The sequence below is a fragment of the Mobula birostris genome, chromosome 1, assembly GCF_030028105.1.
Source record: "Mobula birostris isolate sMobBir1 chromosome 1, sMobBir1.hap1, whole genome shotgun sequence".
Lineage (NCBI taxonomy): Eukaryota > Metazoa > Chordata > Chondrichthyes > Myliobatiformes > Myliobatidae > Mobula > Mobula birostris.
The window spans coordinates 79,585,445-79,612,940 of NC_092370.1; the positions used below are offsets into that span (position 1 = coordinate 79,585,445).

At 42.3% G+C, this 27,496-nt stretch overlaps 1 protein-coding gene across 1 annotated transcript in view; it reads left to right on the forward strand.

The window, feature by feature from the left end:
- Window positions 1–27,496, forward strand: part of LOC140197607 (desmoglein-2-like) — a 73,314-nt gene that overhangs the window by 38,421 nt on the left and 7,397 nt on the right. The window contains exons 6-15 of the mRNA XM_072257818.1: window positions 485–629; window positions 2,822–2,973; window positions 6,694–6,828; window positions 7,165–7,350; window positions 10,376–10,713; window positions 11,673–11,818; window positions 12,967–13,191; window positions 15,129–15,365; window positions 21,046–21,182; window positions 23,240–23,533. Coding sequence (XP_072113919.1) covers window positions 485–629; window positions 2,822–2,973; window positions 6,694–6,828; window positions 7,165–7,350; window positions 10,376–10,713; window positions 11,673–11,818; window positions 12,967–13,191; window positions 15,129–15,365; window positions 21,046–21,182; window positions 23,240–23,533 — 1,995 coding nt within the window. The remainder of the gene's footprint in view (window positions 1–484; window positions 630–2,821; window positions 2,974–6,693; window positions 6,829–7,164; window positions 7,351–10,375; window positions 10,714–11,672; window positions 11,819–12,966; window positions 13,192–15,128; window positions 15,366–21,045; window positions 21,183–23,239; window positions 23,534–27,496) is intronic.

A 27,496-nucleotide genomic window follows, 5' to 3' on the forward strand; every position in this document is an offset into this window, starting at 1 on the left:
AAAACGCTGGAGGAACTCAGCAGGCCAGGCACCATCAATGGGGGTGGGGGGGGGGGGGGGGGGGAAGAGAGAAAAAAGTATGGTCGAAGTTTCAGGCCGAGACCCTTCTGTAGGGCTGGAGAAAAAAGAACTAGGCTCAGGACAGTTTGTACCCCAGTTTTGTAAGACTATTGAATGGTCCTCTTGTACAATCAAATGAACTCTTACCTTCATAATCTACCTCATTATGATCTTGCACCTTACCGTCTGCCTCATTGCACTTGCTATTTAACACTAATTTCTGCATTCTGTAATTGTTTTCCCTTCTGTACTACCTGGATGTACTGATGTGAATAAATGATCTGTGTCAATGGTGTGCAAAATGAAATTTTTCACTGTACCCTAGTGCATCTGGCAACAATTAAAAATGACCTATTTTGCGAAGTTGAATGAGTATATTTCTTGCATTTTCCTTGATTTGAGATTTATTTTATTCCTGATTCAGTTGACAGGACAAGCCTTGAATTCTCATGGTGAAACGGTTGAGAATCCTCTTGTACTTGAGATCAAAGTTGTAGATATTAATGATAATCGCCCGGACTTCGTAACAGAAGTGTTTGAAGGAAGTGTTGAAGAATTATCCCAATTTGGTAAGAACTATGCATTTTGTTCAAAGATAATAAAGGAAATTTGCTCCCTGTTCAGTTAGAAATTAAACTTCCCACTGTGTTGTGGTGATGCAGTGGTTAAGTCCATGGTCCTGTAATGCACAGGCTCTGAGACCACTAATCCAGATATTCTGATCCAAGTCCCAACTCACCAGTTGAGGAATTTAAATTTTGTTAATAACCTTGTCTCAAAAAATGGCCTTACAATGATAATGAAATGTTGTTAATCCCCATTTGAAGCTCGTCTCATTTGTCCACATTTGGTCCATGTCCCTCGAAACCTTTCCCGTCCAGTGTTTTTTAAACGTTGTAATTGTAACTGCCTCTGTCACTTCCTTTGGCAGTTCATTTAAAAAATACCCACCATTCCTTGTTGAAAAAGTTGTTCCTCAGATACATGAGATTCTGGAGATCCTTGAGCAAGGCGCACAGAACACTAGGGGAACTCAGCAGGTCAGGCAGCATCAGTGAAGGGGAAAAAACCAGTTGACGTTTCAGGCAGAGACCCTTCATCATTTTACCCTGAACTCTTTATTTCCCTCCATGCTGCCTGACCTGCCATGTTCCTCCAAATTTTTTTTGTACCTTGTCCCTCAAATCCCTATTAACTCTTACCCCTCGAATTTTAAGCTTGCCCTTCAGGAAATCCACTATTCTACATTTGACTCCAGGCCAAAAACTTGATGGACCAGAGAGCACAAAGTCTACATATATTTGCCAACCATTTCATACCTATCTATACTAATAGAATTTTCTGGAGTTTGCTCCTTAGTCTTTCTCCACTTTGATTCAAGTGCTCATCCATATAACTTGTAAATGTAGTGAGAGTCTCTGCCTCCAGCACCTCTTTAGGCAGTCTGTTCCAGAATCCAACCACCCTCTGAATGAAATAGTTCTTCCTAAACCTCACAGCAAACCTTTGCTTCCTTGTTATAGATACCCATGTTATGGGGAAAAACGTTCTTCCTGTCTATCCTTTTAATGTGCCTTCTAACTTTACGTACCAATAAAATGATTCTCTCCATTTTTTCCAAGGAAAGTAAACATAGCTAACTAGTCTCTCCACACAACTGAAATATTCCATTCCAGGCAACATCCAGATGAATTTCCACTGCACCTTCTTCAGTGCAATCACACCCTCTCTGTAATGTGCTGACGAAAACTATACACAATACTTCAGCTGTGATCTAATCCATGAGTTTTTAAGTTGTATGATGATCTTCCTGCTCTTGTATACTGTACCCCTGCAAATGAAGGGAAGGATCTCGTATGACTACTTCACCACCTTAACTACCTGTTCGACCGCTTTCAGGGATCTGTAGGCTTGTAGACCAAGGTCCCTCTGTTCCTGAATACATCCTGGCGCCCTGCCATCTACTGTCTATATCTCCCTGTGTTAGTCCTCCCTTAGTGCATTGCCTTGCACTTATCAGGATTGAAATTGCATCTGTCTGTCTTATTATTTTACCAGCTCATCAATATCTGCATTGCTTTTCCCTTTTGTACTACCGCGACGTATTTGTATACAGAATGTTCCACCTAGGTGGCATGTATACAGAGCTTTTTATTGTATCTTGGTGCATGTGAAAAAATAAACCAACAAAGGGGTTTAGCATGATGTTCAAAATGGTGATTATTAAATGATAGTCTCAGTGTGAACCATATCCTACACATGAACTGAGATCCAATTGAGTTCACAGAGAAAGCAATGTTGTGGCCTAGTTAAGTTTAACAGAAGCATTATTAAAAAATCAACATCTAGGCTCAAAGTTGAAGAAGAATCAAAGGGAACCAGACTAGGAGCTCATCAAGCATCAGAAAGGCAGTTTTGGCCCCTTTATTCAATTCTTTAATTGATTTTAAAAGATGACTTTGAATATCCTTTATTTGGCCAAGCTCTGAGGTAAAATTTGTTCAACAACATCCTTGTAAAGCAAAGCAGGAAAGGCATAAAGACACTCTGGAAATATAATATGCAGTTTCCAGTTCTCAAATCACCTCTTAAGCATTTAAACCAGTTAGCCTGGTAGGAAGCAGCTTTTTTGTTCTGCATTTCTAGTTCAAGCTTGTCGTCATAGCCATCCATGCACAGAATATAAATGCCGTGAAAACTGGGGTTCGGCAGCGTATGTGATCTTGTGTAAGGTACTGAATTTTTCATTGTTTTATTCCAGGCACACCGGTATTGTCATTAAATGCAACAGATAAAGATGAAGGAGAGAATGCTCTAATTCAGTACAAAATTTTGTATCAGGGGGGCAAAGAGATGTTTGCTTCAAACTCCTTTGGAGAAATTAGAACACTGACAAATAACTTGGACAGAGAGGTGAGTTCCGTAATTCACTAACAATCTAAGATATGTTTTAAGCTAACTGACAAATCTCAAGCAATGCACACATGCACAGGTACACACACAAACTCAAGCAACATCGTGGAGGGAGATTGACAGGCAATGTTTTGGGAGAAAATCCTTTGCCTGGTTTCTTAATGAGCATTTCATAATTGTGTTTAATATCACTGACGTATGTTGAGAAATTTATTAACTTTGTGGCAGCACTACAATGCAATACATAATATGGGGGGGAATGAATTATATTAAATGTGTGTAATGTAGATGTATTAAATAATTAAATAAGTAGTGCAAAAAAAGAAATGTAGTAAGGTAGTGCTCATGAGTTCAATGTCCATTTAGAAATTGGATGGTAAAGGGGAAGAAGCTGTACCTCCTTGATGGTAGCAATGAGAAGAGGGCATGTCCTGAGTGGTGGGCGGTCCTTAATGATAGACACTATCCTTCTGAAGCACTGCTCCTTGAAGATATCCTGGATATTAAGGAGGCCAGTGCCCATGATGGAGCTGACTAATTTTACAACTCTCTTCAATAGCCACCCCCCCCCCCCCCCCCCCCCACCACCAGCAGCAGTCCCATACCAGACGGTGATGCAGCCAGTTAGGTTGCTCTACATGGTACATTTGCAAATGTTTTTGGTGACATACCAAATCTCCTAATGAGATATAGTTGCAGCCTTGCCTTCTTTATGGCTCCATCAATATGTTGGGTCTAGATTAGGTCCTTGGAGGTATTGACACCCAGACCTTTGACAAGATGCCAAGCATCAGGCTGCTTATCAAGCTACAAGGGAAAGATTCTAGCTTGGTTTAAGCAGTGGCTGATTGGCAAGATGCAAATAGTGGGGAACACAGGGAACCTTTTCTGGTTGGCTGTGGGTGACTAGTGTTCTACAGAGGTCAGTGTTGGGACTATTTTTTTAATGTTATATGTCAATAATTTAGATGATGGAGTTGATGGCTTTTGTTGCAAAGTTTGCAGATGATGTGGAGAAGGGGAGAGGGGCATGTAGTTTTGAGGAAGTAGAAAAGTTACCGAAGGTTTTGGCCAGATTAGGAGAATGGGCAAATAAATAGCAGATAGAAAGTGTTTTGAGGTGTATGATCATGCACTTTGGTAGAAGAAATGAAAGGGTTGACTATTTTCTAAATGGAGAGAAATTACAAAAACTTGAGGCACTGAAGGATAATTTGCAGGATGAGTCTTTGGTGAAGAAGACAAATGCAATGTTAGCATTCATTTCAAGAGGACTAACATATAAAAGCAAAAATGTAATGTTGAGACTTTATAAAGTACTGAAAAGGCCTCACTTGGAGTACTGTGAGCAGTTTTAGGTCCGCTATCTTGGAAAGGATGTGCTGAAACTGGAGAGGGTTCAAAGGAGGTTCACAAAAATGATTCCAGGATTAAGTGGCTTGTTGTATGAAGAGTGTTGACTCCGGACCTTTATTCACTAGAATTCAGAAAAATGAGAGGTTGTCTCATTGAAACCCATTGAATGGTGAATGGCCTTGATAGTGGTTGTGGAGACGATGTTTCCAATAGTGGGAGAATCTAAGATGAGTGAACACAGCCTCAGAATAGAGGGGCATTCTTATACAATGGAGATGAAGAATTTCTTTAGCCAGAGGGTGGTGAATCTGTGGAATTCTTTGCCACAAGCAGCTGTGGAGGCCAAGTCTATATGTATATTTAAGGCAGAGGTTGATAGATTCTTGATTGGTCAGGGCATGAAGGATATGGGGAGAAGGCAGGAGACTGGGGCTGAGGAGAAAATTGGATCAAGCAAGATGAAATAGTGGAGCAGACTCGATGGGCCAAATGGCCTAATTCTGCTCCTGTATCTTATAGTCTTAAAAGTATGGAAATATTCCAACTATAAAATGGGCCATACTCAACTTGGTCCTGAGAAGAGTCTGGTCAGATAACAGGCATTTCTGTGGAAAGTATTGCCGGAACAGTGATCACAACTCCTTAAGTTTTAAGTAGCTATGAATGAGGGCCATTATGGATTTTGCACAAGAAGGAGCAGAGACAAAAGTATTAGGTAGGAACTGGGAAGTCTTAACTGGGAACTGATTTTGGGCAAGTCAGCACCTGATGTGGAGGGTGTTTGAAGAGCAACTACACAGTAAGAAGGAAGGACAAAGATGCCAAGGTAAAGAAACATCGGACAAAGAGGTGGGGAATTTAGTCAAGAAGGGAAAAGGAAACAATTCTAAGTTTTTAGAAGATAAGATCAATTCAAGGCCCTGTGGATTATTTTTTTTAAAAAGGCCAGAAAAGAACTCAGGAAGGGAATTAGGAGAGTCTGGAGTTAGCATGACATAACCTTGGCAAGTAGGACTAAGAACTGTAAGGCATTTGAGTGAAAGAAGGAGGCTAGGGTGAAGGTAGGACCACCCAAAGACTGAGCGAATATGTGCTTGGAGGCAGAAGGTGTGGTATTTTGCATCAGTTTCTCCGTCCCACCCTCCCCCTACCTTTTTTATAGGGCCTCTGCCCCTTCCCTCTTCAGTCCTGACGAAGGGTTCCGGCCCAAAACGTTGACTGATCGTTTCCACGGATGCTGCCCGACCTGCTGAGTTCCTCCAGTGTGTTGCTATAGACCAGTTTGTCTTGTATCAGTGATAGGGAAGCTACTGTCTTTGTATTGTACTGATGCCATAAAACAACAAACCATGTAATTTGCCAGTGGTAATAAACCTGATTCTGATATAACTAGTCCAATTTGCCTGTGTTTGGTCCCCGTTTGGAATTAGAATTGGTTTATTGCTGTCACCTGTACAGAGGTACAGTGAAAAACTTCATTATATTTATTTAATTTTATCAGTGGATTAAGGTAGTACAAAAAGCAATAAAAATGCAGAATATTTACAGAGAAAGTACAGTGTAGGCAGCCAATAAGGTATAAGGCTATGAATTGGAATTAGTTATTGTCACATGTATCAGGATAAAGGAAAAAGGCTTGTCTTGCATTCTGTTCATTACACAGTGTATTGAGTTGGTTGCTGCAAGGTAAAACAGTAACAGAATGCAAAATAAAGTGCAACAGCTGCAGAGAAAGTGCAGTGCAGGTAGACCACATGGTGCAAGGTAGGTTATGAGGTCAAGGCCATCTCAGTGTACTAGGGAACCATTTGATGCTCTTGTAAGAGCAGGGTAGAAGCTGTAGTTGAGTCTAGTGATATGTACTACCAGGCTTTTATATCTTCTACCTGGTGAGAAAGAGGGATGAGAAGAGAGAATATTCGGTGTGGGTGGTGTCTGTTTATATTGATTGCTTATTGTGTTCTACCAAGCAATGTGGGCATGCGGTGCTGGTACTGGAATGTGTGATGACACTTGCAAGTGCCCCCAGCACACCCTTGGGTGAGTTGGTTGTTAATGCATGCAACACATTTCACTATGTTTCGATGTACATGTGATAACTTCATTACTGAGGCAGCTGGTGTAGATAGTCCATAAAAGGGAGGCTGGTTTTCATGATGTTCTGAGCTGCACCCACAACTCTGCAGTTTCTTGTGGTAATGGGCAGAGCTGTTACGATAATCTCTATCCTTAAAATTCCAGAAGGGCAACTGAGTTCTCAGGAATAGTCAAGGAAATTAGCAATTGGGTAGTTTTCTGGGTATTCAGAAAGTAGTTCTTAAAACGAATAATGTTACAATCATTTTTTGCCTTATTTTGATTCAGACCCAAGACTTGTACACTCTTCTTGTGGAAGCCCGTGACCTAAATGGAAAAGCAGAAGGATTGTTCACTACAGCAAATGCCCAAATCCAGATCCTGGATGTCAATGATAATATTCCTACAACTGAAAAAGAAGAGGTAGGAATCCTGACAATTTCCATAAAAATTTTGTGTTACCACTATCGTGCACACTTTTTTTTATTTTTAAAGGAAAACTGAACACTTTAACAGTTTCTTGTATATAAGAAGATATTTTGATGAAGTGATCCAAGCTGTAGGGGAGGGATTTGCAAAACTTAGACCCACTGAGAAAGGAATGGGGACATATTTCCAAGACAGGATGATAAATGCTGTGGTTTTTAGAAGAGTTGTCAATATCTCTTCAATCTTTGTACCTCTGCAATCTTAAGTGGAAAAGATTTCTGTTGGATGAATGTAATTTAATTCACAACTTTGTTTCCTTTTTTTCTTCAGTATGAGGTATCTGTTCCAGAGAATACGTTGAGTGATGATGTCATACGGATCAAAGTGTTCGATAAGGACCAAGAATTTACTGACAACTGGCTGGGGAACTTTGAAATTATTGAGGGGAATGAGGACGGACACTTCAGGTTCGAAATGGATGAGCAAACTAATGAAGGAATTTTGATACTTCAGAAGGTAATGTTGAAAATCCAGAGACGTCGTACTTATTCTGTTATAACGGAAGGAGGATGTTCTTTAGGAGTGCGAGGCTGATGCAAGGGTTGAGGGGATTGTCCCATGAGGGAAGGTTGAGGATGATTAGCCTATACTTCAGTGCTCTTGAAGGACCAGTTGGTATCTCAGACCGGTTGTCAATTTAGAATTGATGAGAGTTGGAAGTAAAAAAGGACTGGGCGACTGCAGAATCTAGAATTTGAAGCAGCAAACAACTCAGCTGGAGAAACTCTGGCAGTGAGCTGTCACTATTGGTAACTGATTTATTATTGTCACTTGCACCAAGATACTGTAGAAAAACTTCTTCTGTGCCATCCAACATGTCATTTTATACAGAAGTGCTCTGAGATAGTACAAAATGAAAAGCAATAACAGAATATTATTTATGGAAGAAGTGCAGACAGACACATAAACTGCAAGGGCTATGATGCAATAGATTGAAGAATCGTGAGTTCATATGTCCTGGGAGGTCTGTTCAAGAGTCTGATAATAGCAAAATAAAAGCTGTCCTTGAGTTTGGTGCACGTTTTCAAACTTTTGTCTACACTTTTTGCTGCCTCAGGAAAACAGCCAATGTAATAAAAAACCCTTCCCATCAGGCAGAGGATACAGAGTCCATGGAGGAGGGGCTTGTTTTTGTCAGACTGGGCTACGTCCGCAATCTCCTGCATTGTATCTCTGGAGCATTGGTTGGCTCTGGACTTGTACTGTCTGGATGGGAGAAGCTCATTGAAACCTGTTGAAGCTCATTGAAAGGCCTAGATAGAGAGGATGTGGAAAGATGAAAAGTTAAATACTAAAAGCAATCAGCAGGTCAAGAAGGTCTGGAGAAAACAACAAAAAGACAAGGGACTGCGGATACTGGAATCTGGAACAACAAGTAATCTGCTGGAGGAACTCAGCAGGTCGGGCAGTATCTGTGGAGGGAAGTTGTCAGTTGATGTTTTCACCCGGACTGAATGAATAGAGAAGGAATCACCAGTGTAAAGGGGTGGGGGGGGGGGGGTGGTGAGGCAAGAGCTGGAAAGTGAGTGGATCCAGGTGAGGAGTGGCTGAAAGTTGAGTTTATTATCGTGTGCACAAGTACGTGTCTGAACAGGTGCAATGAAAAACCCACTTGCAACAGCATCAGAGGCACAGAGCAACATGGAAGCAGCATTCACAAGGAAAACATAAATTATGTACAATTCCTACCAGAAAGAATGCAACCAAAACAAAAACAAAAGTCCATTTTAGTGCAAAATAGTTAGTATTGCTATTGGCTATGATTAGGATTGTGCCAGTTGGTTCAAGAAACAGATGGTCAAAGGATAGTAGCTGTTCTTGAGCCTGGTGATGTGGGACTTCGGGCTTCTGTGCCTCTTTCTTGATGGTGTCTGCAAGAAGATGGCATGGCCTGGATGGTGGAGATTTTTGACGGATGTTGCCTTCTTGAAGCCCCACCTCGTGTAGATACTACCAATAGAGGGGAAGAGTGTGATGTGTTGGCCAGAGTGCACTACTCTTTGTAGCTGCTTGTATTCCTGTGCATCTGAATTTCTGTAAGAGACCTTGATGCAACCAGTCATGATGCACTCTGATAGTCATTTTAGGGATAGAAGGCTGGTGATGATGACCTAGGCTAGGAGGCGATAGTGAAAGGGCTGTGACTGATAGAATCGGATAGCAAAGGTGGAGCATTGAAGCAGATAGGAAGGTGGGGAGGGCTGATGGGAACATTGGGGGGAGGGGACCCAGTGGATGGGGGAGGGGAGTGTGTGGGTGATGGGCAGATAGAATGGCTAAGGGGACAAAAAAAAAACAGGGCAATAGGTTTGTAAAGTATGGATTGTGAGAGAAGTCTGAGGTGGATCAGGAGAGGGAGAGAATGGGACAGAGGAGGTGCAGTGTACTTGAAAATCCTGCTGCCATGTTGTAAATGACCCAGACCTGAGGGTAAATAGCTGAACTTTGAAATGTAACCTCTACTTACTCAATATTCCTCTTGTCAGCATTGCCATCAGGAAGGAGGAACAGGAGCCTGAATGCCCACACTCACATTAAGAACAGCTTCTTCCCCTCCAAAATTAGATTTCAGAACAGTACATCAAACTGTGAGCACTAACTCACTATTCTGCTTTCGCACTTTTTTTGCTTGTAACGTACAGCATGTTTTGTCTTGCACAGTGCTGCTGCCACAGAGCTACACATTTCATGGTGTACCGTATGTCAGTAGCAATAAACCTGATCCTAATCCTTGCTGGCTGATTTGCTGCAGGTTTCCAACAACCCCAACTTTATGTCGGATTTTCAGCATTGCTCTTTATTGAGGTGATTTGACTGGGATGCAGAAGGCATCATAGAAATGAGTTTTTTTTCTTTTATTCACTGACTGAATATTGTGGGGTTTAATTTTGTCTGACAGCAAAGGAATGTATGTAAGGAATAGGAGTTGGTTACCTGGCCTGTCAAGTCTGTTCCACCATTCAGTAAGATAATGGCTGGTATGACTGTGAACTCAGCTCCACCTACCTCCCATAATAACCCTTAATTCCCCTTCTATGCAATAAAATATTGAACTGTTTCTCAAATATATCTAATGAGGCAGCGTCTACTGATTTGCTGTGCAGACAATTCTACAGATTTTCCATTCTCCTGGAAAAGCAGTTTCTCCTCATCTCCACCCTAAATTTATTCCCCTGAATCTTAAAGCTATGCCCCCCAGTCTCACCTAACAATGGAACCAACTTGGAACCAATGGAGCCTCTTTTGTGTATCCCTTTTGTGGTTTTGTGTGTTTCTATAAGATTCTGTCCCATTCTTTGAATGCAAGCAAGTATGGTCCCAAGCAAGTCAATGTCTCCTTTTTAGACTAGCCCCTTCAACTGTGAACCTCCTCTGCACGGTCTCCAAAGTCAATACATCTTTTTCAAATTTTGCCTTGAGTTGTGGTTGGCAGTGCCCCTCAGTTTACCTATTAACACTTGTGTTTTCTCATACTCCACAGGAACTGGACTACGAGGAATCATCAACCAGAAACTTGCTCCTGACGGTTTCCAACAAAGCAGCTTACCATGCTTCAGTCCTTGCTGGCGGAGGTGGCGGGGCTGGCGGAGGTGGCGGGGCTGGCGGAGGTGGCGGGGCTGGCGGAGGTGGCGGGCCTGGTGGAATTAAACCAATCAAGTTAAAAGTTAATGTGAAGGATCAGAAGGAAGGATTTTCATTCAAGCCGACTAAGAAGCGAATCCATGTCGGTGAAGACAAGAAAAAGTTCCATTTGGGTCAGACGCTTGGAAGATACCCAGCCATCAGTGTGGATACTGGGAAAGAGAGCGAGGGAGTCAGGTAAAGGGTTCCTGCCCATCATAACCTGTGATGTGGTGTCCCTGTGTGGCTGGTGTGCTTGAAAGCGTTGCTTGTGTGTTTACACCTGTGTGTGTCAAGGGAAAATTGGTTTATCATTATCACATAGTCATAGAGCACTACAGCACAAGAACAGGCCCTTCAGCCCATCTAGTTTACATTGGCCTGGCCTGCCTAGTCTCAACTATTTACACCTGAACCATAGGCCTCCATACCCCTCTTGTCTATGTACCTATCCAAATTTCTCTTAAATGTTCTAATTGAGCCTGCAATCAACCACTTCAGTTGGAAGCTCGCTCCTCACTCACAACACCCTCTGTGAAAATATCTCTCCTTAGGTTATTCACACGTCTACCAAGCAGAGTGAAACTGTTTTGCATGCTATCCATACCAATCATTTCATTACAAAGGTGCATTGAGGTAATACAGGGGAAAAGTAATAACTGAATGCAGAATGATGTGTTAGTCACAGAGAAAGTATAGTGCAGGCAGACACTGAGATGCAGTGGCCATGACAATATAGATTGAAGTTGAGTCCATTTTATCATTCTAGAGGAGGGTTCAATAGTCTTGTACGAGCTGACAGAAGCTGTTCTTGAGCCTGGTTATACATCCCTTTCAGGATTTTGTATCTCCTGTCCAATGGGAGGGAGGAAAAGAGAGGATGTCTGTGCTGGGCAGGGTCTTTATGTTAGGTGTTTTACTGAGGCAGCGAGGAGTATAGACAGAGTCCATGGAAGGGAGGCTGGTTTTCTGTGATGTGCTGAGCTGTTATCTATGGTGGTGTGAGTGCACTTGTGGCAATTAGGGGTGTGTGTGTGTGTGTGTGTGTGTGTGTGTGTGTGTGTGTGTGTGTGTGTGTGTGTGTGTGTGTGTGTGTGTACATGCACTCGCAAGATCCCAGTCACAGAAAGAAAAATCAATGGTGCCTTTTCCTGTAGGTATGCAAAGGGTTTCGACCCAGCCAACTTCTTCAACATCAACCCTGAAACGTCAGAAATAACACTTGCTAAGGTGCCCGATCGTGAAGCTGAGCATATAGTCGATGGGAAGTACACAGCAACAGTATTGGCCATAAGTAACGATGGTGAGTGACTGGTGATATACGTTCAGTGTCATTTACTGATGCTCTCCCAAGATTTCCTGCTAGGAAGGTTGAGGTGGTGGATCAGGTACTTCCAAGGCATTTTAAAAAGTATCTAGTCTGCAGAACATCAGAACCTTTAACTAGTAATTAAATTGCCAATGCCTAGAAGAACTGAAGGTAAGTAAATGTAAGCAGTATTGATAATGGTCAGCTTGGCTATGATGAATCAAAGGTCCTGTTTCTCTGCTGATTTAACTCCATGATGCCCATGTCAACTGGAAACGCAAGGTCAACTGAGAAAGTGGGCAAAGGAATGGTAAATGCAATTTAACTCGGGCAAGTGATGCAATTTGGGAAGTTTAGCAGGACTTGCACAGTAGCTAACAGAACCCTGGGAAATGTTGTAGAAGAGGGGATCCGCATACCTATTTCCCAAAACATGGTGACGCGCATCGACAAAGTGGTGAAGCAAGCATATGGCATGGTTGTCTTCATTAGGAGGGGCGTTGAGTGCATAAGTCGGGACATCCTGTGACACTTATAAAGGACATTGGTGAGACTACACTGAATATTGTATGTAATTCTGGTCACCATACTGTACCCTCTACATCCTCTTAACTTAATCACAGTAAAGATGTGATTAAACGAGGGAGGCTGCAGAAAGGTTCCACAAGGACGTTACCAGGACTGGGGGACTTGAGTTATGTGGAGAGACTGGAAGGCTGGGACTGTTTTCCCTGGAGGGTAGGAAACCAAGATACGATCTTATGGAAGTGTATAAAATGAAGGACATGAGAGTAAATGCACACGGTCTGTTTCCACCAGGACTAGGGGATCAAGAACTGGGGTGGGGGGTAGGTTTAAAATAAGAGGAGAAAGATTTAAAGGGTATCTGAAGAAGGAAGTTTTTCACAGAGGGTGCTGGGTGTGTGGTATGAGTTGCCTGTGGAAGGGTATAATTACAAAGTTTAAAAGACATTTAGATATGTACATGTGAAAGATTTGGAGAGATATGGGACTAGTTCAGGTAGGTATCTTTGTCGACACGGACAGGTTAGGCTGCGGGGGTTGTCTCCATGCTGTATGACTCTATACTTCAGCATATCTACAGATTGTTAATTAAAATTTCTTTCTTTTCTGTCTCACAGGCCCCAAACCGAAGACCTCCACTGGGACAGTGGTTATTGAGGTAGATGATGAAAACGATAACATCCCCATCATTAAAAACCTACAGCCCTGCATGTGTGACACAGCCAAATCATTGATTGTTACTGCAGAAGACCTGGACTCCTATCCAAATGGTGCTCCCTTTACCTTTAAGTTCGATGATGTACCTGAGGTTGCTGATAAATGGAAGATTTTACGCATAGATGGTAAGAATTATTTCACAGCTAGTTGGAATTGGTCTTCAATTTACAAGTATTCTGGGTGATAATAAGGTTACACCTGGAATACTGTGCAGTCTTGGTCCCTTTAAAAAAAAAATTACATGGGGGTTCTCGATCGGCTGAGTAAATGGGCTGAGGAATGCAAATGGTGTTCAAACCAGATAAATGAGAAGTGTTCTAATTTGTGACGTCAGATCAGGCTAGGACATTCAAAGTGAATGATAGGCCCTGGGGAGTGTCATAGAGCAGTGGGATCTAAGAGCACAGGTACATAGTTCCCTGAAAGTGAGATCACACATCCCACATGTGGATCACCCGACATCCCTGCATCTTAACACTAACCTAACCTGGTCAAACCCTCATAGAATCTTGTAGGTCATTCCTCATTTTCCTGAACCTCACAAAATAAAAACACACTAAAACATGTCTCTTGATGGGAGACTCCACCCATTTCAGGAATTGGCTTGGGGGAAGTCCTTTGGAATGCTTTTAAGGGTTTCTGTGGAATCAAAGAACCATAGAACCATCTTTTGCCCAACTTGTTCATGCAACTTAACAATGTGACCATGTGACTTGTTGAGGTCAAGCTTCTGTTTGAGTTTCACTTTTAGTTTTCTTATTTTGGGAGGAAGTTTTTGGGATTGGCTTTGGGGACGGGGGGTGGAGTTCGTTGTCAGGTTATTGTTTATGTGCAGGGTGCAGGGATGTGGGGTATTGGAGCACAGGGCGGAGTCTTGTGTCTCCGCTCCTCACTCGAAGGCCAACAATGCAGATGTGGTACATCTGCAGGCCAGGCCAGATATTGGACTGGCAAAAGAATGTTCCTGAATGCTGGTGCCCCCATTTCCACGCACCCTCCCTACCCCACTCAACAAGTTGCTGGAAGGTCACAAACGGGGAACTAGCTACAAAATATAGAGCTGGTCACTTAAAGTGAGGTACACATAAATCCCTTCTTTATAAAGGTGGCGACCCTCTGAAATTCACTTACCACACTCACCCCATCCCTCACCTCCCAAGGCTAGTGGATCATTGGATATATTTAAGGTGGTAGATAATTATTGAGAAGATAGGAAAAATTGGGGATCTGAGGAGTTGGCACAGGAGTCTGGGTTAGTTCTGGCCAAATCGTATTGAATGATGGGACAGGTTTGAGGGGCTGAGTAGCCTACTCCTGCTTCTAATTTGTTTCTGTACTTCTGTTGTGGATTTGTGCTATAATTCTCTTTTTGAGAACGTATCTGTAACAAACCTATTTCTCACGCTAATGAATAGCATCCACTTACCACACAGGGAAACCCACTAAAAACCCAAATACACACAATACCCATTGGTCAGCCTTTTAAATTTACAGCATTTGACTTCAACTATATACTGGGAACCTCAGTTAACTAATGGCTGTGTGCAGAGTTAACTTCTTCCATGGCATTAATAGTTTTCCTGCAATAATTGTCTCTGCCATCTTTATTCGGATCGCTTTAAGTCCATCTGCACATCCCCTGGTCTGGGTCAGTATCTATGCCCCTGGACCAGGTCAGATGGTTCACCCAGGCCACTTTCCTATCCATGGGTCTACACGTGTCCTTTTAACTTGCATAATTGCATGGACCTCTACCCTTCCTGTGGCAGCTTGTTCCAAATATTGATCTGAGTGGAGGAAACCACTTCAAACCCTTTGTTTCACTTTAAACTCTCTAATTTTAGATTTCCCTACCCTGGGGGGCAGGGAGAGAAAGGCCATGGCTATTCATCTTGCCTATGCCCCTCATAATTTTATAAGCCTCAATAAGAGCACCTTCTGTCTCTTACACTCCAGGGAAAATGGCCAATCATCTCAGCATTTCAGAGAAAACAGTCCCAGCAAAGTGCCTTCACTAAAATAAAATGTAACACCTTTGTTTTACTGTCTTCGTCTCCCATAGACACCAGCGTTGGACTGCAGTCTCGGCAGGAGCTGTGGCCAGGAACATTCACAGTGCCTTTGAAGGTAGAGGACCACCAAGGGTCTGGAAAGGTCCAGGACGTAGAGGTCCATGTCGTCGAGTGCACCAACAACTCACCCTCCTGCTCCGAAAAGGCGAATGCTATGAAAGGCAACAATGCCCGCTTGGGTGCAGCCGCCATCGGGCTCATGGCTTTTGGGGCCTTGCTGTTGCTACGTAAGTTCAACTGTTTCAGAAGATAGAGGTTGAACAGGCTAGGACTTTATTCCCTAGAGCACAGGAGATGGAGGAGTGGTGTGTAAAATCATGAAGGGCATAGTGTGGGTGCATTGTCTTTTTCTCAGGACTGGGAAGTAAAGAACTAGAGAGTGTAGGTTTCTGGTCAGAGGGGAAAGATTTAACAGGGATCAGAGGAGAAACTTCTTCATGCAGAAGGTTGTCTGTATATTGAATGGACTGTCAGAGGAAGTGATTGAGACTGGTTTGAATACAATACTTGGACAATAGATCATAAGATACGGAGGAAAAATTAGACTATTCAGCCCATCGTCTGCTCTGCCATTCCATCATGACTGATTTATTAACCCTCTCAACCCTATTCTCCTACCTTCTCCCTGTGACCTTTGATGCCCAGACTAATCAAGAATCTATCAATCTGTTTTAAATGTACTCAATGACTTGACCTCCTGAAGCAATGACACAGCCATCTGAAGCAATGAATTCCACAGATTCACCACAGATTCTGGCTAAAGAAATTCTTCCTTAACTCTGTTCTAAATGCATGTCTTTCCATTCTGAGGCTGTGACTCTGGTACTAGACTCCCACACTATGCGAAACATCCTCTCCCCATCTAGGCCTTTCAGTATTAAATATGTTTCAATGAGATTTCCCCCACATTCTTCTAGATTCCAGTGAAAGTCCAGAGCCATAAAACTCTCCTCATACATTAACCCATTCATTCCTGAAATTATTATCATGAACCTCCTCTGGACCCTCTCCAATGCCAGCATTTCGTTTCTTACATAAGGGACCAAAACTACTCTAATGCTCCAAGTGCAGTCTAACTAATGCCTTGTAAAACTTCAGCATTATATCCTTGTTTTTGTATTCTAGTTCTCTCGAAATGAACGCTACAATTGCATTTGCTCTCCTTGCCACTGACTAACCATGCACGTCAACATTTGGGGAATTCTGCACTAGGACTCCAGTCCCCTTGCACTCTGTTGAATTTTCTCACCATTTAGAAAATAATCTAGGCCTTTAGTCCTTCTACCAAAATGCATGACCTCACACTTCTCTACAATATATTCCATCTGATACTACTTCGTCCTTTCTCTCAATATGTCTAAGTCCTTCTGTAGACTCCCTGATTCCTCAAAACCAGCCGCCTCTCAGCTTAGTGTCATACCATCTGCAAGCTTATCCACAATTCCATCATCCAAGTCATTGACAAGATCTAAATAAACAATGTCCATTGACTCTCCTTTGTCCATCCCGCCTGTTATTTCCTCCAAGAATTCCAACACATTTGTCAGGCAAGTTTTCCCCTTAAGGAAAACATACTGACTTTGATCTATTTCATCATGTGCCTCCAAGTATCCTGAAAACACAACCGTAATAGTAGACTCCAACATCATACCAATCACTGAGTCAGGTTAACTGGCCTGTAATTTTGTTTCTACTGCCTCCCTTCCTTTTTGAGAATTGGAGTGACATTTCAACAATTCCAGAATCTATTAATGCCTGAAAGATCATTACTAATGCCTCCACGATCTCTTCAGCTATCTCTTTCAGAACACTGGGTGTAGTCCATCTAGTGATTTATTTACCTTCAGACCTTTCAGCATCCCAAGCATGTTTTGGGGTGAAAACCTTTTGCCTTTGAAACTGCATCAATTCTCTTAGTACTCCGTCTTGCAGTTTTAGATGAAAATCTACTGGTAGCTTGTCCAACTATCTTGGAGAACTTGCTGCAGTTCTTCTGCAGACCTTGACTGTCTTGCTTGCTTCTGTCTCTCCAGGTAATCACAGACAGCTTCGATATTGAGATCAGTATTCTATGAAAGCCATATAAAATATCTAGGGTGCCTAGGACTTCAGCACAGTACTGTATGTGCCTGTATATATGTGTCTGTGTATTGCCATATGCCACGATGGTAATATGCCATTCCACTTAGCTACAAGTATACACTTGGGTCACCCCGCAACAGTATCCAAACACCGCCAGACTAGTGGCACTGTGGCCAGCTCTGAGGCTCAGCAAGGAAAAGTAAAGTCAGGCAGAGCGATAGTGTGAGAAGACTGGATAGTTGGGGGGTGGACAGGCAGCAGGTCCTGTGGCTGCAAAACAGCACCTGGGAGACAACACACCATTCTGGTTTCTAAGGTCCGGGACATCTCAGAGCGTTTGCAGAATATTCTCGAGAGGGAGGGTGAGCAGCCAGAGGCTGTGGTGCAGATTAGTACCAATGACATGGGTAGAAAAGGGGAGAAAGTCCTGTGTAGTGAGTATAGGGAGTTAGGGAAGAGGTTGAAGAGCAGGATTTTCAAGGTAGTAATCTCAGGATTACTCCCAGTACAATGTGCTAGTCAGTGCAGGAATAGGATGATAGTGCAAATGAATAAGTGGCTGAGGGAGTGGTGCAGGGGGAACAGTTTCAGATTCCTCTAAACCACTGGGATCTCTCTGGAGAAGGTATGACCTGTGCAAAAAGAACAGGTTACACCTGAACCGTAGGGGCACTGATATCTTTGTGGACAAGTTTGCTAGAGCTGTTGGGGAGGGTTTAAACTAAGTTGGCAGAGGAATGGGATGTGGCAGGTGGGATACAAGTTGGTACAGTGCATTGTGAGACTGAGGAAGGACAGGCAGATGTCAGGGCAAACTTGAGCTGAAGTGTAATATGGGGGCAAAATCATAAAGGGTGATGAATACAGGGCTGAATAAGGTACGTGATCTTGTAGTGCAGTTCCAGATTGGCAGGTATGATGTTGGCATTACTGGGTCGTGGCTGAAAGAAAATCATAGTTGGAAGGCTAACTTCCAAGGATGCACCTTGTATCAAAAGGACAGGCAAGTGGGCAGAAAGGATGGTGTGGCTCTGTTATTTCAGAAAAAAATGAAATCAAACCCTTGGAAAGAAATGGCATGGAATCAGATGATGTAGAATCCTTGTTGGTAGAATTAATAAACTGCAAGGGTAAAAAGACTGATGAGAGTTGTAGACAAGCCCCAAACAGCAGCCAAGTTGTGGGATATAAGTTTAAATGGGAAATAAAGGAATGTAGTAAGGGCAATGTTATGATGAATGTGGAGGATTTCAATATGCAGGTAGATTGGGGGGAAATCAGCACTGGATCCGAGGAGAATGCTAATGATGACTTTTTGGAGCAGCTTGTCATTGAGCGCATAAGGGAAATGCAATTCTGGATTGGGTGTTGTGTAATGGACCTGATTTGATTAGAGAGCTTAAGGTAAAGGAACTCTTAGGAGACTGTGATCATGTGATAAAATTCACCCTGCAATTTGAGAAGTTCAGATATATCAGTATTACAGTGGAGTAAAAGGAGCTACAGAGGCATGAGAGAGAGGAGCTGGCCAAAGTTGATTGCAAGACAAACTAGGTGGGTGAGTTACAGAAGCACTGGCTGCAGCTTCTAGGAGCAATTCAGAAGATGCAGAATTAATTCATCCCAAAGAAGCAGCAGCATTCTAAAGGAAGGATATGGCAACTGCGGCTGACATGGGAAGTCGAAGTTAGCAGAAAAGCAGAAGAGGGGGCATATAATATAGCAAAAAATAGTGGCAAGTTAGAGCATTGGGATGTTTTTAAAAACCAGCAAAAAGCAATTTAAAGAAAAAACATGAGGGAAAAGATGAAGTTTGAAGGTAAGCTAGCCAATAATATAGAAGAGGATACCAAAAGAATTTTCCAATAAAAGAGCAGTGAGAGTGGATATCAGACAGCTGGAAAATGATGCTGGAGAGGTAGCAATGAGAGACGCAGAGGGCAGACGAACTTGACTATTTTGTTGCAGTCTTCATTGTGGACAACACTGGAAGTTCAAGAGTCAGTGGGCAGAAGAGACCGTAATTGCTATGACTAAGGAGAAGGTGGTTGGGAAGCTGAAAGGTCTGAAGGTAGATTGGTCACCTGGACCAGATGAATTATACCCTAGGGCTCTGAAAGAGGTAGCTTGAAGAGATTGTGGAGGCATTAGTAATAATCTTTCAATCACTATATTTAGAATGGCTTTGGCAGACTGGAACACTGTAAATGTCACTCTTCTCGTCAAGAAGGGAGAGAGACAGAAGAAGGGAAATCCTAGGCCAGTTAGACTGACCTCAGTCTGGGAAGATGTTGGAGTCCATTATTAAGGAGACATTTTCCGGGTACTTGGAGGCACATGTTAAAGCAATTCAGCTTGGCTTCCTTAAGAGGAAATCTTGTTTGGCAAATCTGTTGGAATTCTTTGAGGAAATAACCAGCAGGTTAGACAAAGGAGAGTCAGTGAATGTTGTTTATTTGGATGTTCAGAAGCCTTCTGTTCATGAGGCTGCTTAACAAGGTAAAAGCCCATGGTATTATAGGAAATATATTAGCATAGATAGAAGATTGGCTGACTGGCAGGAGGCAGTGTGGGGGGAGAAAGGAAGCTTTTTCTGGTTGGCTGCTGGTGATTACTGGTATTCCACAGGGGTCAGTATTGAGATTGCTTCTTTTCACGTTATATGTGAATCATTTGGATAATAGAATTGATGGCTTTATGGCCAAGCTTGCAGACAATACGAAGACAGGTGGAATGGCAGGTAGTGTTGAGGAAGCAGGGAGTCTGCAGAAGGACTTGGAAGATTGAGAGAATGGGCAAAGATGTGGCTGATGGAATGTTCTGTGGTGAAGTGTATGGTCATGAACTTTGGTAGAAGGAAGAGATGTGGACTATTTTCTAAATGGGGAGAAAATTCGAAAATCGGTAGTACAAAGGGACTTGAGAGTCCATGCACAGGATTCCCTAAAGGTTAACTTGTGGGTTGAATTGGTGGTAAGGAAGACGAATGCAATGCCAGTGTTCATTTCGGGAGGATTACAGTACAAGAGCAGCAATGTGATGCTGAGTCTTTATGAGGCACTGGTCAGACTGCACTTGGAGTATTGTGAGCAGGTTTGGGCCCCTTATCTAAGAAAAGATGTGCTGGCGGTAGAGAAGGTCCAGAGGAAGTTCACAAATGATTCTGGGAATGAAATGGTAAACGTATGAGGAGTGTTTGGCTCTAGGCCTGCTCTCACTGGAGTTGAGAAAAATGGGGGTGGGGGGCAGATCTCATTGAAACCTATGGAATATTGAAAGATCTAGATAGAATGGATGAGAAGAGAATGTTTCCTATAGTGCAGGAGTTTAGGACTAGAGGGCACAGCCTCAGAATAGAGGGACATCTATTTAGAACAGAGATGAGAAGGAATTTCTTGAGCCAGGGTGTAGTGAATCTGTGGAACTCGTTGCCACGGGCACCTATGGAGGTCAGGTAACTGAGTATATTTAAAGCAGAGGTTCATAGGTTCTTGGTTAGTCAGGACCTCAACAGTTATGGGAGAAGACAAAACAATGAGGCCAAGAAGGATAATAAATCAGCCATGATGGAATAGTGGACCATACTTGACGGATCGAGTGGCCTAATTCTGCTCCTGTGCCTTGTGGTCCTGTTACGTGTGTGTATAGAAAGGAGGCATTTAGTATAAATTGGCATCAAGATCAGTACAACATTGTAGGCTAATGCCTGTCTAGTGTTGTACTGTTCTGTGTTCTTTATTCTCTGTTCTATCTGCTTCAGCAGCTGAAATTGTATGCAATTTATGAAATTTCATAACTAACCCTGAACAACTTGTTTATCCTTAGTTGTACCTCTGCTGTTACTGTTTTGCAACTCTGGTTTTGGAGGAATAGGTGGAGCTGGTGGTTTCAAACAAATACCTGTTGAACCATTTGGAACTGTGGAACAAAAGAACATCGAGGGCGGAGGAGAGAGGGACACGGTCTGTATTTACTAACTATGTTTTGTATTTGTATGTCATTAGTCAAACCATTTTAAATAAAGTAGGAAGTATAAAACTTCAGCACATCTCACAGAATTCTGGAGGAACTTGGCAGGTCAGGCAGCATGTATGGAGAGAAAACAACGGTTGACGATTCTGATAGAACCTTTATCAGAAAGGGTCTCATTTTATTACTTCCTTCCATGGGTGCTGCCTCATCTGCTGAGTTCCTCCAACATTTTGTGTTACTCCATATTTCCAGCAGCTGCAGAATCTCATGTCTCGGGTCTAAAACTTTGGTTAAGCCACACTTGGAGTATTGCATGCAATTCTGGTCGCCTCATTGTAGGAAGGATGTGGAAAGAGTGCAGAAGAGATTTGCCAGGATTAGTGAGTATAAGCTAGAAAAAACAGTTGGCCAAACTTGATTGTTTTCTCTAGAACATCAGCAGCTGAGAGGAGACCTGATAGAAGTTTATAAAACTATGAGAGGTGCAGGTAGACAGTCAGTATCTTTTTCCCTTGGTAGAAACATCAAATACTAGAGGACGTGCATTTAAGGTGAGAAAGTTTGAGGGAGATGTGCAGAACAAGTTATTTTGGAGTGGTGGGTGCCTGGAATAGGCAGACAGGGGTGGTGCTAGAATCAGACACAATAACGGTATTCAAAGTCTTTTAAGATGGACACACTGAATGTGCAGAAAATGGAGGGATATAGACTATGTGCAGGCAGAATGGATTAGTTTAATTTGGCATAATGCTCCACACAGACATCATGGGTTGAATGACCTGTTCCTGTGTATGTTCTAAAGTACTGGTATTAATCAGTACAGTCTTCATAGACATTTCCCTAAGGATCTAGGATAACTTGCTTCCATTCTATTTCTGTGGACACTGAGATGGTTAATATCAGAATTGCAGACTATTCCACAGACAGGAACAAGAGTTTGCGAGATGGTGTAGATTCATCCACCACTTCAACCAAGCCTCTGCATGTTCCTGAATCTTAAGATCTTGAAGTTCTCAATACCATTTCTGAAAAAGACTGAGCATATTTTGATTTTTCATGATGGTTTTAAAGTTACTGGAAAGGCAGCCAGTATTCTGGAAGCATAACATTAGAATTGAGGGAATACAGAGATCAAAAGGTCCAAGAAGATTAGTGAGAAAGGAAGGAAGACACTGATGCAAATCCCACCTGACAATTTTACATTCTAATGATTGATTAAACCTGAAACTTTAAAAAGAAAGCTAGTGTCAGTCATGGTGTGTATAAAATAATAAATGAAAAAGTATCCAAAAAAAAAAGTACTGGTGCTGGAAATCTAAACAGAGAATGCTAAAAACACTCAGGCAGTATCTGCAGAGAGAAAAATGGTTAATATCCCTGGTCCTTCATCAGACGCAAGTTAAAACTACAAGTTTGTTTTGACATCTTCTCGGATTCTCTAAAGTTCTTCTGATAGTGAGGACTTTGAAGTGCACTGGTGGCAAACCTGTTCATTTGGCATGGAATTTGGCAACTTGGGGTTATTTTGTGACTCTAATATTTCATTGTATTATCAATAGCAATTATTTTTCATAAGTCTATAACAGACCATGAATATCAGAAATAACTCAGAATCAGGTTTATTATTATTGGCATGTCATGAAAACTTGTTTTGTTGCAGCAGTACAGTGCAAAAACATAAAAATGACTATAAATTATTAAACAGCGCAAAAAATAAAAGAGGAATAATGAGATGGTGTTCACGGGTCATTCAGAAATCTTGTGGTGGAGGAGAAGCTGTTCCTGAATCGTTGAGTGTAGGACTTCAGAATCCTGTACCTCCACAATGTTGGTAGTGAGTCTTGAGGCCATCAGGGCACAGCACCAGGGATCTGTCAGCTGAGGTCTCCACTCTGTCTTGGATGTTGTGGGTGAGCTCATCCAGTTCTCCGCATTCAGACCTGGATGCTCTCGCCACTCAGCAAGTATGTACTTGGCGCAATGTAGAGCTGGGAGCTGAATGGATTTGCCAGGATGGTCACTGACTGGTGCTTTTCCTCCCAAACAGCACATGCCATTCCTTCCAGTCAATGAACGCAGTACTGCAGCAGCAGGAGTTTGCATGAGCGAGGTGGATGGGAGGGAAAGAGGAGATGGTGCCATGGTACACCTTCCTCTAAACGTGATGTCCAGAGAAGTGCCGCCTATCAATTACGTGGACAATGCTGCAATGCATCAAAGAGGAGATTATTACTATTCCAACATGGATCCAAATATGAATGTGAGTGCAATGCATAATGGCAGGATTGAAACGATGTCTGACGGTGCCCTTGTGGGCTTCATGGACTCCTACATCAATGAGGTACTTTGGAACTTTATATTATTTTAAGCAACATGGTATTAGCTACTTATTTAGAGTGAATACTGTGACCTATCACGTTGTTAACCATTTACACTATAAACACCAAGTAGCCTTGTGCTTGCTAGTTACACTGACTTCTGGTCCAGAAACACCTGGATTTTAAAATTCTCATCCTTAATTTCAAAACCTCATGCTCTTTTCTCTGCAAACTTCTCCAAAGCCAGATTTATCATTTATTTATTGAGATACAGCATGGAATAGGCCCTTGCAGCCCCACCACCCTGCGATCCCTGATTTAATCCTAGCTTAATCACAGGACAATTTACAATGGCCAGTTAACCTACCAACTGGCGTGCCTTTGGACTGTGGGAGGGAATGGGAGCACCCAGAAGAGACCCATGTGTTCATGGGGAGAACATACAAACTCATTTCTGCATTCCCATCACATATCCCCAATTTTTGTTGCTCTTGCATACAGAGAAACTTTTATTTGTTTGCAGAAGCATTTTCTGAATGCTTGAGGCAATGCTGAATGGAGCTATTGACCTGTCTCTCGTCATGGCCTTGCAGCTTATTGTCTCTCTGCACTGCACGTTCTCTATAGTTATTACACTTTATTGTGTGTTGTTATAGTTTCACCTTGTTCTACCTCAATGCACTGTAATGAATTGATTAATGAACTGTCTGCAAGGCAAGCTTTTCAGTATCTCTGTACATGTGACAATAGTAAACCAATTCCAATTATTACATTAAATAATACTTTTGTAATCTTCAACAATTCATTGTTAAATATATGATAAAATGAGAATACACCATTCCCATTTTCACTTCTGGCAATGTAGGGCAGCCATCTACCAATTTCTTTATTAAAAAAAAAAATCTTGTCCCACACTTTTAAAGTAAAACTCGTGCCACCTTGATTGTATTCAATGTGTCTATCCTGGGAGAAAGATTCTGGTTAGTACCTAACCTGGTGTAGGAGTTCCTTGATGTAATACCTGCTCCAGAGAACTTCTATAACCAGAATCAAGTTTATTATCGCTGACAGATGTTGTGAAATTTGTCCTTTTGTGACAATACAGTGCAAGACATTTTTTAACAAATTCAAAGTGAATTTATTATCAAAGTACATGTGTCACCATATATAGTCCAACCATTAGATTTGTTTTAGACCATAAGATGTAGGAGTAGGATCGAGCCACTTGACCCACTGATTCATCATGGCTGACCCAGTCTCCTGCCTTCTCCCCATATCCCTTCATGCCCTGACTAATCAAGAATCTATCAACCTCTGTCCTAAGTATACCACTTGGCCTCCCCAGCTGCCTGTAGCAATGAATTCCACAGATTGACCACTCTCTGGCTAACGAATTTCCTCCTCATCTTCGTTCTAAATGGATTCCCTCTTTTGAGGCTGTGTCCTCAAGTCTTAGACTCCCCCACCATGGGAAACAAACTCTCCATATCCACTCTATTGTGGCCTTTCTGCATTTGATGGGTTTCAATAAGATTCTCCTCTCATTTTTCTGAATTCCATGGAGTACAGACTCAGCAAAACCATCCAATGTTCCTCATATGATAAGAATCTCAATCCTGGAATCATTTTTGTGAATTTACGTTGAACCCACTACAATGTCAGCACATCCTGTCAGCCCAGAACTGCTCATAATACTCCAAGTGAGGCCTTATAAAGCATCAACATTATTTCCTTGCTTTTATATTCTAGTCCTCTCAAAATTAACACTAACATTGCATATGCCTTCCTCACCACTGACTTAACATGCAAATTAACCTTTAGGGAGACCTGCACAAAGACTGTCAAGTCCCTCTGCATCTCAGATTTTTGAAAATTTAGAAAATTTGTGCTTTTATTTCTTTTAACAGAGTACATGACCATACACTTCTCAACACTGTATTTCATCTGCCACTTCTCCTAATCTGTCTTGGTCCTTCCGTAGCCTCTCTGCTTCCTCATCAGTACTTGCCCCTCCACCTATCTTCCAATTTCCTTGCAGGCATACACAATAAATCTAATGGCCATAATAGAATTAATGAAAGACTGTACCCAACAGGGCAGTCAACCAGTGCGCAAACTGTGCAAATACAAAAAGTAATAATAAATGAATACACAATAAACATCAAGAACAGCACATACAGAGTGTCCACTTTATTAGGTACAGCTGTACACCTTGTTAATGCAAGTATCTAATCAACCAACCATGTGGTAGTCCTATAGGGGAAGATCCCTTGTTAATAAGAGGGGTCAGACGAGATTGGTAATTGAGAAGGGAGTGTGCTTGGGTATGCCTGTACCTCAGGTTTTACCAGCTTGAGCTCAGAAAAAAATATAATAAGCAACGAATATTGAACATGAGATGAGTCCTTGAAAGTGAGACCATAAGTTGTGCAAACAGTTCAGTGATGGGTCAGGGAAGTTGAGTGAAGTTATTCCCTCTGATTCAGGAGACCGATGGTTGAGGGATAATAACTGTTCCTGAACCTCGTGGTGTGAGTCCTGAGGGCTCCTGTACCACCTTGATGGCGGCAGTAAGAGCACGAACTGGGTGGCGAGATCCCTGATGATGGATGCTGCTTTCCTGCAACAACTCTCATTGCATAATGGTGGGAAGGGCTTTATCCATGATGGACTGGGCCAAATCCACTACTTTTTGTAGGATTTTCCATTCAAGGTTATTGCATTTCCACAGCAGGTTGTGCTGCAGCCAGTCAATATACTCTCCACTACACATCTACAGACGTTTGTCAAAGTTTTAGATGTCATGTTGAATATTCGCAAACTTGTAAGGAAGTAGAGGTGATGTCGTGCTTTCTTCATAATTGTACTTGTGTTCTGGGCTCGGGACAGATTCTCTGAAATGATAACACTGAGGAATTTAAAGTTGCTGACCCTCTCCACCTCCGATCCTCTGATGAGGACTGGCTCGTGGACCTCTGGTTTTCTACTCCTGAAGTTAATAATCAGCTCCTTGATCTTGATGACATTGAGTTGTTGTGGCACCTCTCAGCCAGATTTTCGATCTCCCTCCTATATGCTGATTCACCATCACCTTTGATTCAGCCAATGACAGTGATGTCATCAGCCAATTTAAATATGGTATTGGTATTGCTGAGCAACATAAGTGTGAAGTGAGTACAGCAGGGGACTGAGCATGCAGCCTTGTGGTGCACCTGTGCTGATGGAGATTGTAGAGGAGATGTTGCTAATCCCAACCGACAGGGATCTGCAAGTGAGGAAATGGAGGAACCAATTGCACAGGGGGGTATTGAGGCCAAGATCTTGAAGCTTATTGATTAGTTTTGATGTAATATTTAAGTAGTGCAAAAGAGGAATAATGAGTTGGTCTTCATGGTTTTGGGGACTGGTCAGAAATTTGATGACGGAAGGTAAGAAACAGTTTCTAAAATATTGAGTCTCTGTCTTCAGGCTCCTGTACCTCCTCCCTGATGGTAGTAATGAGAATAGGTCATGTCCTAGATGGTGATGGTCATTAATGAAGGACACCATCTTCTTGAGGCACCGCCTTTGGAAGATGTCCTTGTTGGTGGGGAGGGTTGTACCATGATGGATCTGGCTGAGTCTCTTGTGATCCTGCATATTGTCGTCTCCATACCAGACAGTGATGCAACCAGTCAGGAAGCATCTATGGAAATTTGCTCGAGTCTTTGTTGACAAGCCAAATCTCCTCAAACTCTTAATGAAATCTATGGAGTGAGCTGCCAGAGGAAGTGGTTGAGACAGATCTAACCTTTAAAGGAGAGTGGATAAGAAAGGTTTAGAGGAATATTGACCAAATGTGGGAAATGGGAACCTTGCTTAGCAGTGATGAGTTAAACCGAAAGGCCAGCTTCATTGCTATATGACTCTGAAGGAAGGCATTCTCCCTCAACCAACCTTGCTTATACAATTAGCAATGTACTTCAGTCACAGTACAGTACAGCAGA